Raw genomic sequence first — 12,584 nt, 5'->3', positions numbered from 1 at the left:
CTTGGTGGTCGGTGACTTCCAGGCCCCTAGGTGGGGCTGTTCCTAGCAGTGTCCAGATTTGGAGTGACCCTGCTAACACTAAAAAAACACAGACGCTCTTGCGTCACTGCTGGTTATGTAACAGCAGGACTCTGGGGGCACGTGCAGCCCGGCCTGCAGGACTGCGTTCCCCTCTCGCCACGCTCTTCATTCCGAACGTCAGCGGCTGCGTTTGCATGCCTGCTACGATTAGTGTGCACATGCAAAACTCATTCCAGTTATTCAATGGCCTCCCATGCAAAACTTCTCGGGGCTGCTGAGTCCATCCTGAGTCATCCGGAGCCTAGTGGGGCAGCTGGGATGTGGCTCTCCTTTAAGTACATTGAGGTATGGCAGCTTACTGACCCTTTGACCGAGAGGGAGGCCCCCCCTCCCAGCCTTATTGTGTGCGTGTGGGAAGGTGGGGGTTCATTCAGGGCCGTTAACCAGCTGGACCAGCCGTTAACAAGACTTGCAGGAATGGATCTGATAACCTGGCCAAGCGTGATCTGAAGCAGCTTGCGTGGTCTGTGATCTCAGGTAGATGCAAAGATAGCTGCAGTAATCAGTCCGTACTCAGCACTGTGAAATGCACCAGCCATGATGTCAAAGTGGGTGTTTGGAGGGACCTTGGGGGCGTCTTTTGAAAAGGTTAACTGGGGAGGAAAGCTGGTCAGATTTTCCACCAGAGCCTCGTTCATGGCTTTCTGGTATGCTTTGGTACAATGAAATGTCACTGCCTCCGAGGTAAGGGCTGCTCTTCACCTTCAGTGTATGAAGCCATTTCTCTGGACCAGGGTGACCAGGGCAGGGTGGGGTTCTGTAGAGGTGCAGTGAAGTATGCCTTACTTCTGAAAGCAAGCATTCCGGGTGTGACAGCCAGCAGGGTAGGCAGGGCCGGCTGCCTATTGATCTCTGGCAGTGTTATGTCTCCGAGAGTGACTGATGGCAGACGAATTCCTCCATTTGGTGAATGGGTTTTATACCAGAATAGCCCTGGTTTTGAAGTGATTTTTTGATTCTTCTTGTAGCTGTATTTATGGCAGTAATATTACCAGGTACTAAATATCTATAGAATACCAAATATAAGCAGGCACATTTATTATTATCATTTTTTTTTCTTTTTTCTTTTATTTTAAATTCCAAAACAAGCTTACTGCTCGCTGGGTGCCAATTGCAGTCTTTGTCTTCACCTAGTGGCAATGTTGAGAACTGCATGCAAGCACCACGCAGCAGGTCAGGGTGGGAGGAAGTGGAGACACATGAGGTAACGTGAATGTGGCCCACCAGTGAGAGTCCTGCATTCTTTTTCCTCTCTTGCAGACAGACAAGCTATTTTCTTCAACAGCCACAATGTTTCCAAGCCAGAGTCGTCTTCTGATCTGACTTCAGTAAGTTGCCTTGTGCTGGTTGGCCCTAAACATTTATGACATTATAATGACACATTGTAATCTTGGGTGATTATTGGTGCAGATTTTATACAAAATATACTGATTATGTTATATGTATGCTTGTTTTTGAAAAAGTGAAGTCATTGTTATATGTATATTGTTTATTATTGTTACATTCTTTTATATTTTATTAATTTATCGGACTTTGATACAAAGTGGCAATGGAAGGATTACAATGTATGTGTATTGCCTGGGATTATGTCTGTCTATCTGTTTGTTATTAATATTATAGTTGTTTTTGTTATTGTTATTTCATTAGGTTTATTTTTTCCTTTTGTTCCACAGAGAGAAAATGTGGAGGGTGTGTCCCTGCCTCCCAGTGATGATGTCATCAGGGAGCTGTCCCGGTCTCTGCGAGAAGCGCTGGGTGTGTCCCTCTTCGGCATTGACGTCATCATAAACAATCAGACAGGCCAGCACGCCGTCATTGACATCAATGCCTTTCCAGGTATGCCATTCTCTTGACTTCCATAAGAGGGCGCCTCTGCTTTCACTTTATGTTGTGAGACAGTTCGAATTATTCATTCCTCTTTTTAAACCAAGAGCCCGTATTTAAAAATCTTTGTTTGTGCTCTGCTAGGACAGCATAATTGTATGTATCTTTCTATATCCTGATTTCTTCATCCTGTCTATCTTCAGGATATGAAGGCGTCCCGGAGTTCTTCACTGACCTGTTGAACCACATAATAAACGTCCTGCAGGCCCAGGCATCAGAGAGCGCCCCCTCTGGGCCGCAGAATGGCAGCGCGGCGGGACAGACCCCAGCCGGCGGTGAGCGCGGCTGCGCGAGTCCGTCCGGCTGCTGCAGCATGCTGGGAAAAGACGGCAGCCCTTGGATCGTGGAAGCGGATGGGGGCAAGAAAGGTCCCCACCAGAGACTGGGTTGCAACTCTGCAGTCTCTCCCAACTTCCAGCAGCACTGTGTGTCTACGATAGTCACCAAGGCCTCGTCCCAGTGACTGCCTCTGCCTCAGTCACTCGCACCCCACCCCCCCTAAACGCGACGACGGTGATTATAATGATTATGATAATTTGTCTGTAATCAAACCAACGCTCTCCTTTGGTGGTCTTGGTGACAATGGAAGTGACACCTATTTGTTTCTGTGTGTGTTTTCTTTTCCCCCTGTTAACATTGCGTACTGTACAGACACTTGGACGTCATTGATGCTCCTGGTCTAGGTTTGCTTTACATTTCCTCCAGATGCCATCCCAGCATTACCACCAGTGTAGGGCTCAAGACTGGGTGTGGCTTCAGGTTGAAGCTGGGTCCTGGGTCAGTCCGCTGTCTGTTCAGGATGTCTCCATCCCGTGTGCAGAATTCTTCTATTCATTCATACATGTTTTTCTTTTTTTTCCACTAATTAACGTAAGGGGCGGGGAATTTTTAAACCAAAATGATTTCCATACCTATCATTAAAGGAGAACACCCACATAATATAGTGAAGGAGCCCTTTTATTTTTAAACAGCCCCCCTTTTTACCTTGAGATGGCTGTTCACAAAATATGATGTGACCCCCCCCCCCGCATTTGCTCCTTTCTCTTGACATCACTGTGGCAATGTGCTGGTGTGGCTTGGTTGCTATGGTGGTGGAGATTCAGCTGGAGGTGACGACCTTCAGCTTTCCACAGTACTCAGACACAGGGCATTCAGCAGACCTCATGCATTCCACATCTTCCTCAACTTCTTGACATAGTTTAGCGTTTTTATTGCTTCTTAAAAAAATACTATTTTTCAAATGTGATGTTTATAGCCATAGCATAAATTATTCTTCCTCAAAAAAGGGCTCCTACTTTTTTTTTTTTTTTTTGGATGTGAACTAGCTTAAAAAAATCCTGGAGATTCACAAATTTGGAAGGTTAAGTGGAATTTTCTCTGTCCTGTCCCTGGCAAATTGTAACATTCCTGCTATGGTCCACTAGAGGCAGCATTGAGCAGACAGATTTTGTAAGTTTCCATTCTGGTCCACTTGAGGCAGTGGCGTGCTCTGTCAGCATCTGTGCCCCAGCCTTGGGCCCTGCATGTCTCCATTCTCCTAGGTTTCCCAGCAAAGTAATGGCCCCCTAAGGCGTGCCGTGTCAATCTGTTGATGTGGTTGTGATGTCAAACGTGAGAGGTCGTGGAAGTTTTCAACTCCTGTTTTATCTTCCAGCTGTTCACTGTGAGATTACTTTATTTCCCTCCTGTCCATTTCCTCAATATTCTTAAAAACACACACAAAAAAAGAAATTATTTTATTGAGATTGACTTATATTTATATAAATAGGGGTAGAATTAATAAGTGAGCAGAAGAAGAACAAACCATTTTGAATAGAGGCTATTGCCCTCTAGTGGTGAGTGGCTTCCTCCAATGTGTATGTAGAGCTCCACTGGGCTTGTGTGGGTGTGGCTTAATTGCTTATCCAATGGATGAGAACTGAGGGGACTGAGGAAGAAAGGCGTGGCATTTTGATAGTGCTGTTATTTCCTGCATGGTTGTCCTCTTCAGTGTGCTCCGAGTGGGAAGTAGTGTCAGCATTGATAACTGCTCTAACCTGACCTGTCTGCTTCCACCGTAATGTTTACTTTGAAATGTTATATATCTATATATAATATATATGTATGTATACATTATATACACATATATGAATACATACATGCCTAAATGGTGTTTTTGTAACAGTTCAAAAGGAAAAACAAATTTTTGTGACTTTTTTAATTAAATGAACCATCTGGGTAAAAAAATTAAATAAATACAAAAATATGATGTTATTTTTCAGCTGTTTTGTGATTATTTGCCTCTTTTGCTGTATCTGGGGTGGGAGTAACCGGGAGGTAAATCTCTACTCTGTATTTGTCTTCCAACTAAATCTTCATGCTCACTCCGCGCCTGGTAATCATTCTCCGTGGCTCTGGGGTTCTTTCTGGAAGAGGCGTATGCTTAATATATCGCAGTCTGGAGAAAGGGCTGTACCATGCAGGATTGAGTAAATGGTCGCATTAAGGAGATTTAATGCCTCAGCAGTTGGATAAGCAGAGTGGAAGTGCATGACTGAAACCTTTAAGCTATTATTAAATTGTCGCATTCTAGGCCAAAGCAGCAGATTGTTTTCAGCTCACTGCTCAAATCGATGCTCTCTGGGAAAGGAAAAATGCTGACCCGGGCCCACCACTCTATTCCAGAGGATGGAACACACCACACCTCTCCAGGCTGTGCTTGCAGCACTGTTCAGTAAGATACATCAGCCGCTTAAAAGCATGCATGTGTGTGCCCCCTAGTGGTGGGATTTTACAATTCACTGGATTGTGTTAACCAGGAAGCAATATAAGTCGTGTGCCACGTTAACCTGCTTCACTGCCTGATGAAGAGGATTATGTCTGGCTGATAGCAAAATTAATCAACCTGTGATTACACTGCCCCTTCAGGAATATGAGGAAGGCATAAAAAATGGCTTCCCCAGGAACCTCAGGGGACCAATATAATGATACTTTATTAATACTTCATGTGTTAATATGCGGCTTGGTGAGTGATGGGGGAGGTTTGGGTGTTTCAGAACAGGCTGATAACTACCCTGCATTATTACCCAAGAGGAATTCACCAACAGTCTATGTCATTTATTGTGATTCAGTTTTCTGAATTTTCATACAGCATGTAATTCTTGTCAAATTGTTGGACTATTAAATACATTTATAATCATTTATATTTAAGGACAATATTCGATAGAATACATCATTAAAAACAACTGCTGCTTGTGTTCGGGCTCGACTCCCAGACTGGCACTGAACTAGCAATATACTTCACTGCATTAGCGTCTGTGTTCCTTTGCATAGTGTGAAGGCGGGTTTATGGGACCAAAATAGCGGGTGTGGTGAAGCTGAGCTTAAAAGTGTGGGTGTGGTTAATGTGCACAGAGGCATAAACAGCGTGTCCTGGGGGGGTGCCGGAGATGTTGCAGGTGGGGGGGGAGGGGCGACGGGCTCTGTTCAGCCCCTCTGGAGTCCGTGGAGCTGCTGGGCCAGGCTGCCGAGCTCGGCCTCGATGGCTGCCAGAAGCTCTATCTCACTGTCCTGCAGGGGCACAGAGAACAGGGCAGCCTGGGACTTGAGTGCCTGACCGCGCAGTGAGGCTGCATGTCCGTCAGTGAGCGTGACAGTGCTGCGAACACGCAGAAGCAGAGCAGCCGTGCAGCAGCACGTCCGCGACCATAGAAATGAGACGGGCATCCTGCTCCCTGAGTAACTTCCCTGTGTGTTAGAGACCCTGTGTGGCACTAGTGGATTTTGAGACTTCGACGCCTCAGCCGCACTCACCCCTCACCTCTGTCCTCTGGCTGGCACTGCCCTCTTCAATCTCCCCCCGAGCCACCAGGTGGAGCTCTTGCTCCTCGGGGCTCCTTCGCGCCACCACTTTGGGTTGAAGAAGACTGTCCTCTATAACGCTGATTTCTCGCCTTGGCTCTTCCTTTGCATCGTCATCCTCCTCCACATCCTCTTGCCCCGCCCACCTTCCGCTTTCCGCCTTGAACGTCGGCTGGAGCACTTCCTGGTCCAGCCTTGTCTCCACCTCTGCCTCCTGGTCCTCACTCTCTGCGCTCTCTTTCTCTTCTGGGTCTTCCTCCGTGGCTCGCACCTCTGTCAGCTCTAATTCCATTTCTGGACCAGCCTTGTTCCCTGTTTGAGCACAGATCCCGATCACCCATCATTCATCCATGCACTGCTAATCACTTTAACAACCAGCCATAGTTCTCCTACAATTCAGTTTAAATTCAAATCACTTGGAAAAAAAATATTCAGTTTTGGACAATGAAAAAAGATTTGACCATCCATGGTCAGTAAAAAGGATTTAAAAATAAATAATAATAATAATAAGAAATAATCCACAAGCACATTTTTCAGTGTGTAGAGGTGGCCTCTGTCCTGCTGTTTTGCTCTCATTTCCACACTCATTCGGCCGACATTCTCACACCTGCCACAGGGTGGCAGCCTCTCAGGGCCAGCTGTGTGATTAATCCTTGTGACTGATGACTTCATCCCCAGCAGGGGACATGCTGCCACTGTTTTCCCAGCGATGCACTCATGTGCACAGAAGCGTCCTCCAGTCAACCTCAGCTGTCATGCACTATTACAATGGAGCCTTTGAAGGCAGGTCGTTCATCTTACCTTGGGTCACTTCGATGCTGTGCTCCTCTCCTGAATCACTAGTCTCGCTTTTTTCTTTTTCTGGGTTCTCTCCTGCCCTTCTGCTCTCCTCATCCTCCTCCCTGCTCGAGGACACACTCTTTTCCTCGTTCAGCTCAGCCTTCTGGTGCTCCTCCTTGTCCTCGTCTTCCTTATGGGCTTCTGTGTTGTCCCTTATCATGTCACCCACTTGTGGCTCCGCCTTCCACTGTAGCTCCTCCTCCTGTCTCCTGGCCATGCCTCCTCTCTCTGAATCCTGCACTCCTAGGTCATCTGGTACGGTTTGGTCTGCATGATAGAGATTGCATGGGAGATCCACAAAGGAACTCGCCCTGAGCCAGCCTAGGTTAGGGGCAATGGGTGGCTCAGTGGGCTAAGCCTCTACACCTATGATCTGAAGGTTACTGGTTCAAGCCTGACTACAGTATGTCTGTGGGCTCTGGAGCCAGGCCCCTAACCCCCAGCACTCTGGGTGGCTGCCCATCACTGATTAGTTTGCTCTCACCTATGGAGAGAAATCGGGTAGACAAAAAGAGTTTTTTCCCCACAGGGATCAACAAAATATAATAATTTCATCAAAGACATGGACTAACCAGTGAGTAGCCAGATCAGATGCTTACACAAAGACGAAACAGCTAAAACTATTTTTTTGGATAAAGCCCAATAATAATAATGAGCAGCAGGTGGTTTAAAGAGGTGGGATAAATTTGTTACAGTGGCAGGTGGAATGACCTGGACCACGGTGGCACAGCTATTGTTTGTAATGGCCTGTTTGTATTGGCCTTTCTCTGTGAATCACTGCACATTCCACCCCACTGCGGAGCTGAGCCCTGCCTTTAACATGGGGCAGGGCAGGGATGATGTGGCTTCATTCTCAGTAGTACCCCTCCATCAGGAAGGGGGGGGGGGGGGGGGCGTGTTCAAGGGTATTATGCTGAGCACACGAACGCTCAGACTGTCCCAGACAGTCTGCAAACCGCTGAATGTTTTTAGACACGCATATCCAGCATTATACCTGCTTGTTCCTTCACAATGAGCACACAGCACATACAAAATTAGGTACAACAACATTTCAGGACCATAAGTCCTCCCCATTGATTAAAGGGTATTAACCCCCTTTTTTGCCCCCCTTCACCCTCTGCCCACCTGCAGTGGGTTCCACAGCTAGCTGATCTCCTAGTTCGCTGGTCACCTGCTCTCCACCGCCCAACTGCGGCTGCTGCCGGGATCCCTCGCTGACACCTGTAGGTAAGATGGAGAATGACAGTCATGACTATGGCAAAAACATTATCTCACACAACAGAAAGCAAGAACATGATTAAATGTAAAAACTCACACACACAAACAACCCCTGATAATGTGAGAATCGCACCACTGATAAGTGGAGGATCAAATAACAATTTAAGCTAAAATCCATCCAACCATTTTCTATACCCACTTGTCCTATTATGGGTCACAGGGGGGTCCTGAGCCTCTGCTGGAAGCTATGGGCACAATGCAGGGAATAACCCAGGATGGGGCGCCAACCAATCACAGGGCACACTCACAGTCAGTCACACAAGATATATATACACAGTCACAACATATATGATTCAGGGGCACCAGGCTGCCCCTCACCTTGGGTGGCAAACTCCTGCAGTTCCTGGAGGAAGTTCTGATGCTGCAAGATTGAAACAATTGTTTCGTCTATGAGGAGAGGAGAGGGACATGTTAGAGTGCCAAATAGGTGTCTGTGTATCTGCCAGTTTAAAAAAAAAAAAACAGGAAAAACAGAGGACAGATTCTGCATTTTAACAAAAAAAAAAAGTAAGTTTCCCTTTTGTCAGCTGAGGTGAGATTGTTATTAGTGATTTAAATGGAGAGGAGAGAACAGATGTGTCCTGTCCGTCCTGCACAGCGAGGCTCTCGTATAGACAGCTCCATCTCCATCACTCACAGGACCCAGGAGCTCTGCACTTGTCAGCTAATTGGCCTGCAGTTTACAGCTGCTTCGTGCAGGTGCTGAGCAGTCGGATGATTAATCAGAGGATGTGGGCTGAGTTTCACGCTCCACACTGATTTATGCCCATGATGAGCAATTTTGCTGACCCAGCTGAGGAAGAGAATTTGCTCTACATGGGCCAGAACTCCTGAAAAAGCCCCCCCTCCACTTCCGCCCGTCCTGCCAGCTTGCCCACCCACCCCAGCTTTCACCACCGACTCCTTCTGGTCTGTGGCCTGTGATTCGGCTGTATTTCCCAACCTGGATACTTTCCTATGCACTTCTGTGTGGATCATAATCCCCCCCAAGCAGCCCTACCTCTGGAGAGAACATCCAGGCACTCCTGGCTGACAGCGTTGGGTTGGGGCTTTGACAAGGTGTCGGTGATCACCTCAACGATGCACTTCATCACCTGAGTGGACCATATTAGTGCAGAAATAAAACATTTATATCATCACCTGAGTGGACCATATTAGTGCAGAAATAAAACATTTATATCAGACATATGCTTAGATAACAGTAATACAAGTGAATAGAATACAATAGAATACAATAGAACAACATTATATCCCCCCTCCCTCTTCTGGGTGCTGTGGATGGGAAGGGAAAGGAGAAGGTAATGGAAACAACAGAAAAATCCTCCCTACTAAGGCTCAGTCCTCTGTTTCAGCTCTTGCTCTCGTCCGTTCATCACTCCCTCAGAACCAGAGTGTAAGCCATTTACCCCTCAAAGTCTCAGTCGCCCATTCAGGTAATACCCGCCCCAACGAGAGCCAGCGGCTGTGTGATTCCACTAAAAAAATAACACTATTGAGATTTATTGATTTTCAGCAAAGTCACATTGAAATTTTCCACCAATGAAAAATTTGATACAGTCTGTGCTCAGTGAAATGCCCTTAGATTCCCATTTCATTTACCCCAAGGACATTTTCTGTGAGTACCGAAAAATACTGAAAATGCAGCATTGCTTTTTTATACTGCAGCTGATTGTGTTTCTTTTGCTTGGCTGGGGGAAGGGGGCGGGGAGGGGGGTGAGCGTAAGGGTCCCCCGTGACAGCTGATCTAGAGCCGTTTTCCCCTTTGGCACCCTTGTACGTTGCGTATTTTTAAGTGACGCTGCATTGCAGTTAATTGTGAAAATCACTTAGCCAGAACGTCTCTTAAGTCAGAGCCAGGCTGCCTGAACGGTTTTATGCAATCGACTGTATTTACTTCCAGGAGTCCCTTCCCATCCTATATTCCTCTGCGGGGGCGTTCCGTACCCCGTCAGCTGATATTACTGCTCTGCCCCAGCAACCAAATGCGCTGCTTTATCGTGGACTCCCAGAGATCTCCCATCCTCCGCGCAGCCACTCAGACTGACGGTACCGTTTAGTACCAACCCTGCTGTCTGTCCAACAGGACGCAAGCTGCGCTCGCACCGCTACATCAACCCACTACAACTGGATTTACAGATATGATCAGGGATATCCACTCTGCAAAGTGCTTTTCACGGTTGAGGGGGTCCGAGGGAAGCCACTGCAGAGGGCTCACACACTAGATTCAAACACCCGTGCAAATGGATCAGTGACACCATTTTTATAATGGCAACTGAGGACAGAGTCAGCAGTGACCTTCTCAACATCAGCAGATTATTGTAGTCTTACACGTGTCACTAATATTAAAGTTAATCTCATTAATCGATTTCCCATAGACCTATTCCCGTTTTAGTCTTTCCATTCAGTGGCAGCGCCAGGGTCGGGCTGCTGAGTCTTAAGCCCTGAATCTTTTTTAGTCATGGTTTGTTCATCTTACCTATAACGTGGTTTTGTTGTGATATTTAGAGCCGCGATGAGCAGGGAATTAATGCATTTTGAACGGAACAGACCGATAGAATTTTATACTTTTTAATCTCGAACTGGACAGTTCTAAAGCCCCGGATCTCCCCTCCCGCTAGAACCGCCCCCGTTTCCACCGTGTAACGTCGTATTTCTGTCGCCCGAATGTACGCGTCCGTAGACTTCTAACGTAAAACGAACAATGCGAAAACAATGCACAATGCAATTGTTAACAATAATCTGAGACTTGCCGAAACTGTTCCTCACCTCTTTAGTGTGTGACACAGAGGGAAAGGGATGATTTACCGTGGAGTCTGGTTTCTCCGTATAACCTGGGGACACCGGGTGCGAAGATACTGCGCAACAAGGGGAAAGATGCGGACATGAAGAAACATCAGGTTCCGGTCATTTATTCAAAACTTTAATGTCAGTCCATAGCAAGTCCACATGCATGCGACACTCAGTCATACACTATGGGTAGTTTTATAGATCAGTTAGCCTTACGATGTCTTAACTCAGGGATAAAAAATCACTTGTGTAATTTTGTTGGTATAGTTTTACTGACTCGTCTCTGAAATATTCATCTTTTGTGCATTTACTTCTCATGCGTTGGGTATACACTGTTCACTGCACCTGATGTGATGATGTGAGTGCATTAAACCGTGTATTAGATAAACTAAAATATTAAAATACAAATATCTATATATATCATTTTTACATATTCGCCCCCCATAAAACATCAGGTTCGGACTAAAAGCCGATAACTACTGCTGTCCTTGGTACTGAATCAAAGGACGACTTCACTTGCGATGCCAGACCAATTATCCGGTAGATATATCAATTCTTAAAACACAAAGTGTAATAATATAAAGTGACAGCAGATGTAAAACAAATCTCAGTGCACAGGATATTTCCGCTTTGCCTTACCTGAAATTACAGAGAAAGCAAAGACTAAGCATCCCGTAGCGATCATGTCTGCGAAGCAGGTGGAATATTTTCCAGTCATTTGTCCCGCTTTCCACCGGCTATCTGCATCAGCTCTGGTGCGTCGTACCTTCTTTATAAGGGCTTTGCCGAAGGAAATGACATCACAATAATACAATAACTATTTTGGTACTTCTTGGAATTGATCTACTTATTTTCCCAAAAACTATTTAAATTTCAGAATCATACTTTAGTAATTCAGTAATTTTATAAACTTTATCTCACATTCTTAAAAACACCAGCATATTGCTAACTGTTGAAGCAATAATTATCCTACGTAAAATATCGCTATTGTTTACTTAAAACTTAATAGGCCTAATTTATTTTCAAGTAATATAAGCGTAGCGTCGTATTACCATCGCGAATCCTAAGTAGGTAAATGCATATACCAACAAAAATGAACTATTTTTATTTTACACTATCCACTAATTTATGTATCCTTATTAAATTCAATTGAAAATTACGTGTTGCTACGACAATTTTTAAAAAATGTGTTACTGTAGTTAAAAATGTCGACTATCGATGTAAATAAATACTATGATTAACAAATGCGTTGAACCAAGAGTGGGGAAAGCTGTTTTCCCATGTTTTAAAGTTTAAATATATTAAGTTTTAACACGCACAGCCAGGTTAAGCCTTCGATTACTCTGTATGCACGAATGGGGGGGCGGGAAATAACGACAGTAACGTGGATTGTAGTAAGGATAAAAAATAAAAAATAAAACCAGAGGAGAGAGTGAGACATAAGGCCGTTTCGTCAACAGCGTTAAGTTTGTACTTAGTGTGTTTATAATTTTGTTCTTGGAGTGCAGGGCTCAAACAGTAGTCCATTAATAAATAATGGCTTACGTTTAAATGGGGTTTATTTTATTTAATAAACCCAGCGGACGCCCTTCCCGAAAAAACAGCAATCTATAGTGGTCAATGCTGGTTTGGTGCTGGTGTAACTGGTGAACCAGCATAGTTGTGCTGGTCTACCAGCACATGATGCTGTTCCATCAGCAATATTTCATTAATGATGCTGCTCCACCACGCACCAGCAAAGCACAACATATACTATGTCCAGCATTCCTTATGCAGGTAGACATATGCTGTTTTTTTCAGCAGGGGATACAGATATTCACAATTATTACAAGTTAGGAGGGGGAAACCGTGGATCCACGTCCCCTGTTCATATT

At 45.4% G+C, this 12,584-nt stretch overlaps 2 protein-coding genes across 5 annotated transcripts in view; one reads left to right on the top strand and one right to left on the bottom strand.

Annotated features, from left to right (window-relative positions):
• itpk1a (inositol-tetrakisphosphate 1-kinase a) overlaps window positions 1–4,218 on the top strand; it is a 31,954-nt gene extending 27,736 nt beyond the window's left edge. For both annotated transcript variants that reach the window (XM_072699181.1, XM_072699180.1), the window contains exons 9-11: window positions 1,342–1,409; window positions 1,755–1,917; window positions 2,109–4,218. In XM_072699181.1, the coding sequence (XP_072555282.1) occupies window positions 1,342–1,409; window positions 1,755–1,917; window positions 2,109–2,428 (551 nt within the window). In that variant the 3' untranslated portion in view covers window positions 2,429–4,218. The remainder of the gene's footprint in view (window positions 1–1,341; window positions 1,410–1,754; window positions 1,918–2,108) is intronic.
• An 828-nt stretch (window positions 4,219–5,046) lies between these two features.
• On the bottom strand, window positions 5,047–11,490 carry chga (chromogranin A). Of its 3 annotated transcripts, none has more exons than XM_023802223.2 (8): window positions 11,350–11,490; window positions 10,690–10,778; window positions 8,924–9,017; window positions 8,242–8,310; window positions 7,771–7,866; window positions 6,607–6,912; window positions 5,758–6,117; window positions 5,047–5,514 (listed from the first exon to the last, which is right to left on the bottom strand). In XM_023802223.2, exons 1-8 carry the CDS (start codon window positions 11,426–11,428, stop codon window positions 5,507–5,509), a joined length of 1,101 nt encoding a protein of 366 aa, XP_023657991.2. In that variant the 5' UTR covers window positions 11,429–11,490; the 3' UTR covers window positions 5,047–5,506. The 3 variants fall into 3 exon arrangements, with proteins under 3 accessions (XP_023657991.2, XP_023657989.2, XP_023657990.2); XM_023802221.2 differs by having other exon boundaries at window positions 5,765–6,117; XM_023802222.2 differs by having other exon boundaries at window positions 5,765–6,117; window positions 10,729–10,778.
• Between the last annotated feature and the right edge of the window lie 1,094 nt (window positions 11,491–12,584).

The sequence above is a fragment of the Paramormyrops kingsleyae genome, chromosome 14, assembly GCF_048594095.1.
Source record: "Paramormyrops kingsleyae isolate MSU_618 chromosome 14, PKINGS_0.4, whole genome shotgun sequence".
NCBI lineage: Eukaryota > Metazoa > Chordata > Actinopteri > Osteoglossiformes > Mormyridae > Paramormyrops > Paramormyrops kingsleyae.
This window is presented reverse-complemented; position numbering and strand designations above follow the sequence as displayed.

Bases quoted from the DNA above. Each gene is read 5' to 3' on its own strand.
- chga (XM_023802221.2), bottom strand. From the start codon at position 11,428: ATGACTGGAAAATATTCCACCTGCTTCGCAGACATGATCGCTACGGGA. The intron at 9,018-10,689 runs GTGAGGAACAGT...TGGTCCACTCAG, and splicing joins CTGTGTCACACACTAAAGAG to GTGATGAAGTGCATCGTTGA. The intron at 6,913-7,770 runs GTGGGCAGAGGG...TCTATCATGCAG, and splicing joins AGCTGTGGAACCCACTGCAG to ACCAAACCGTACCAGATGAC.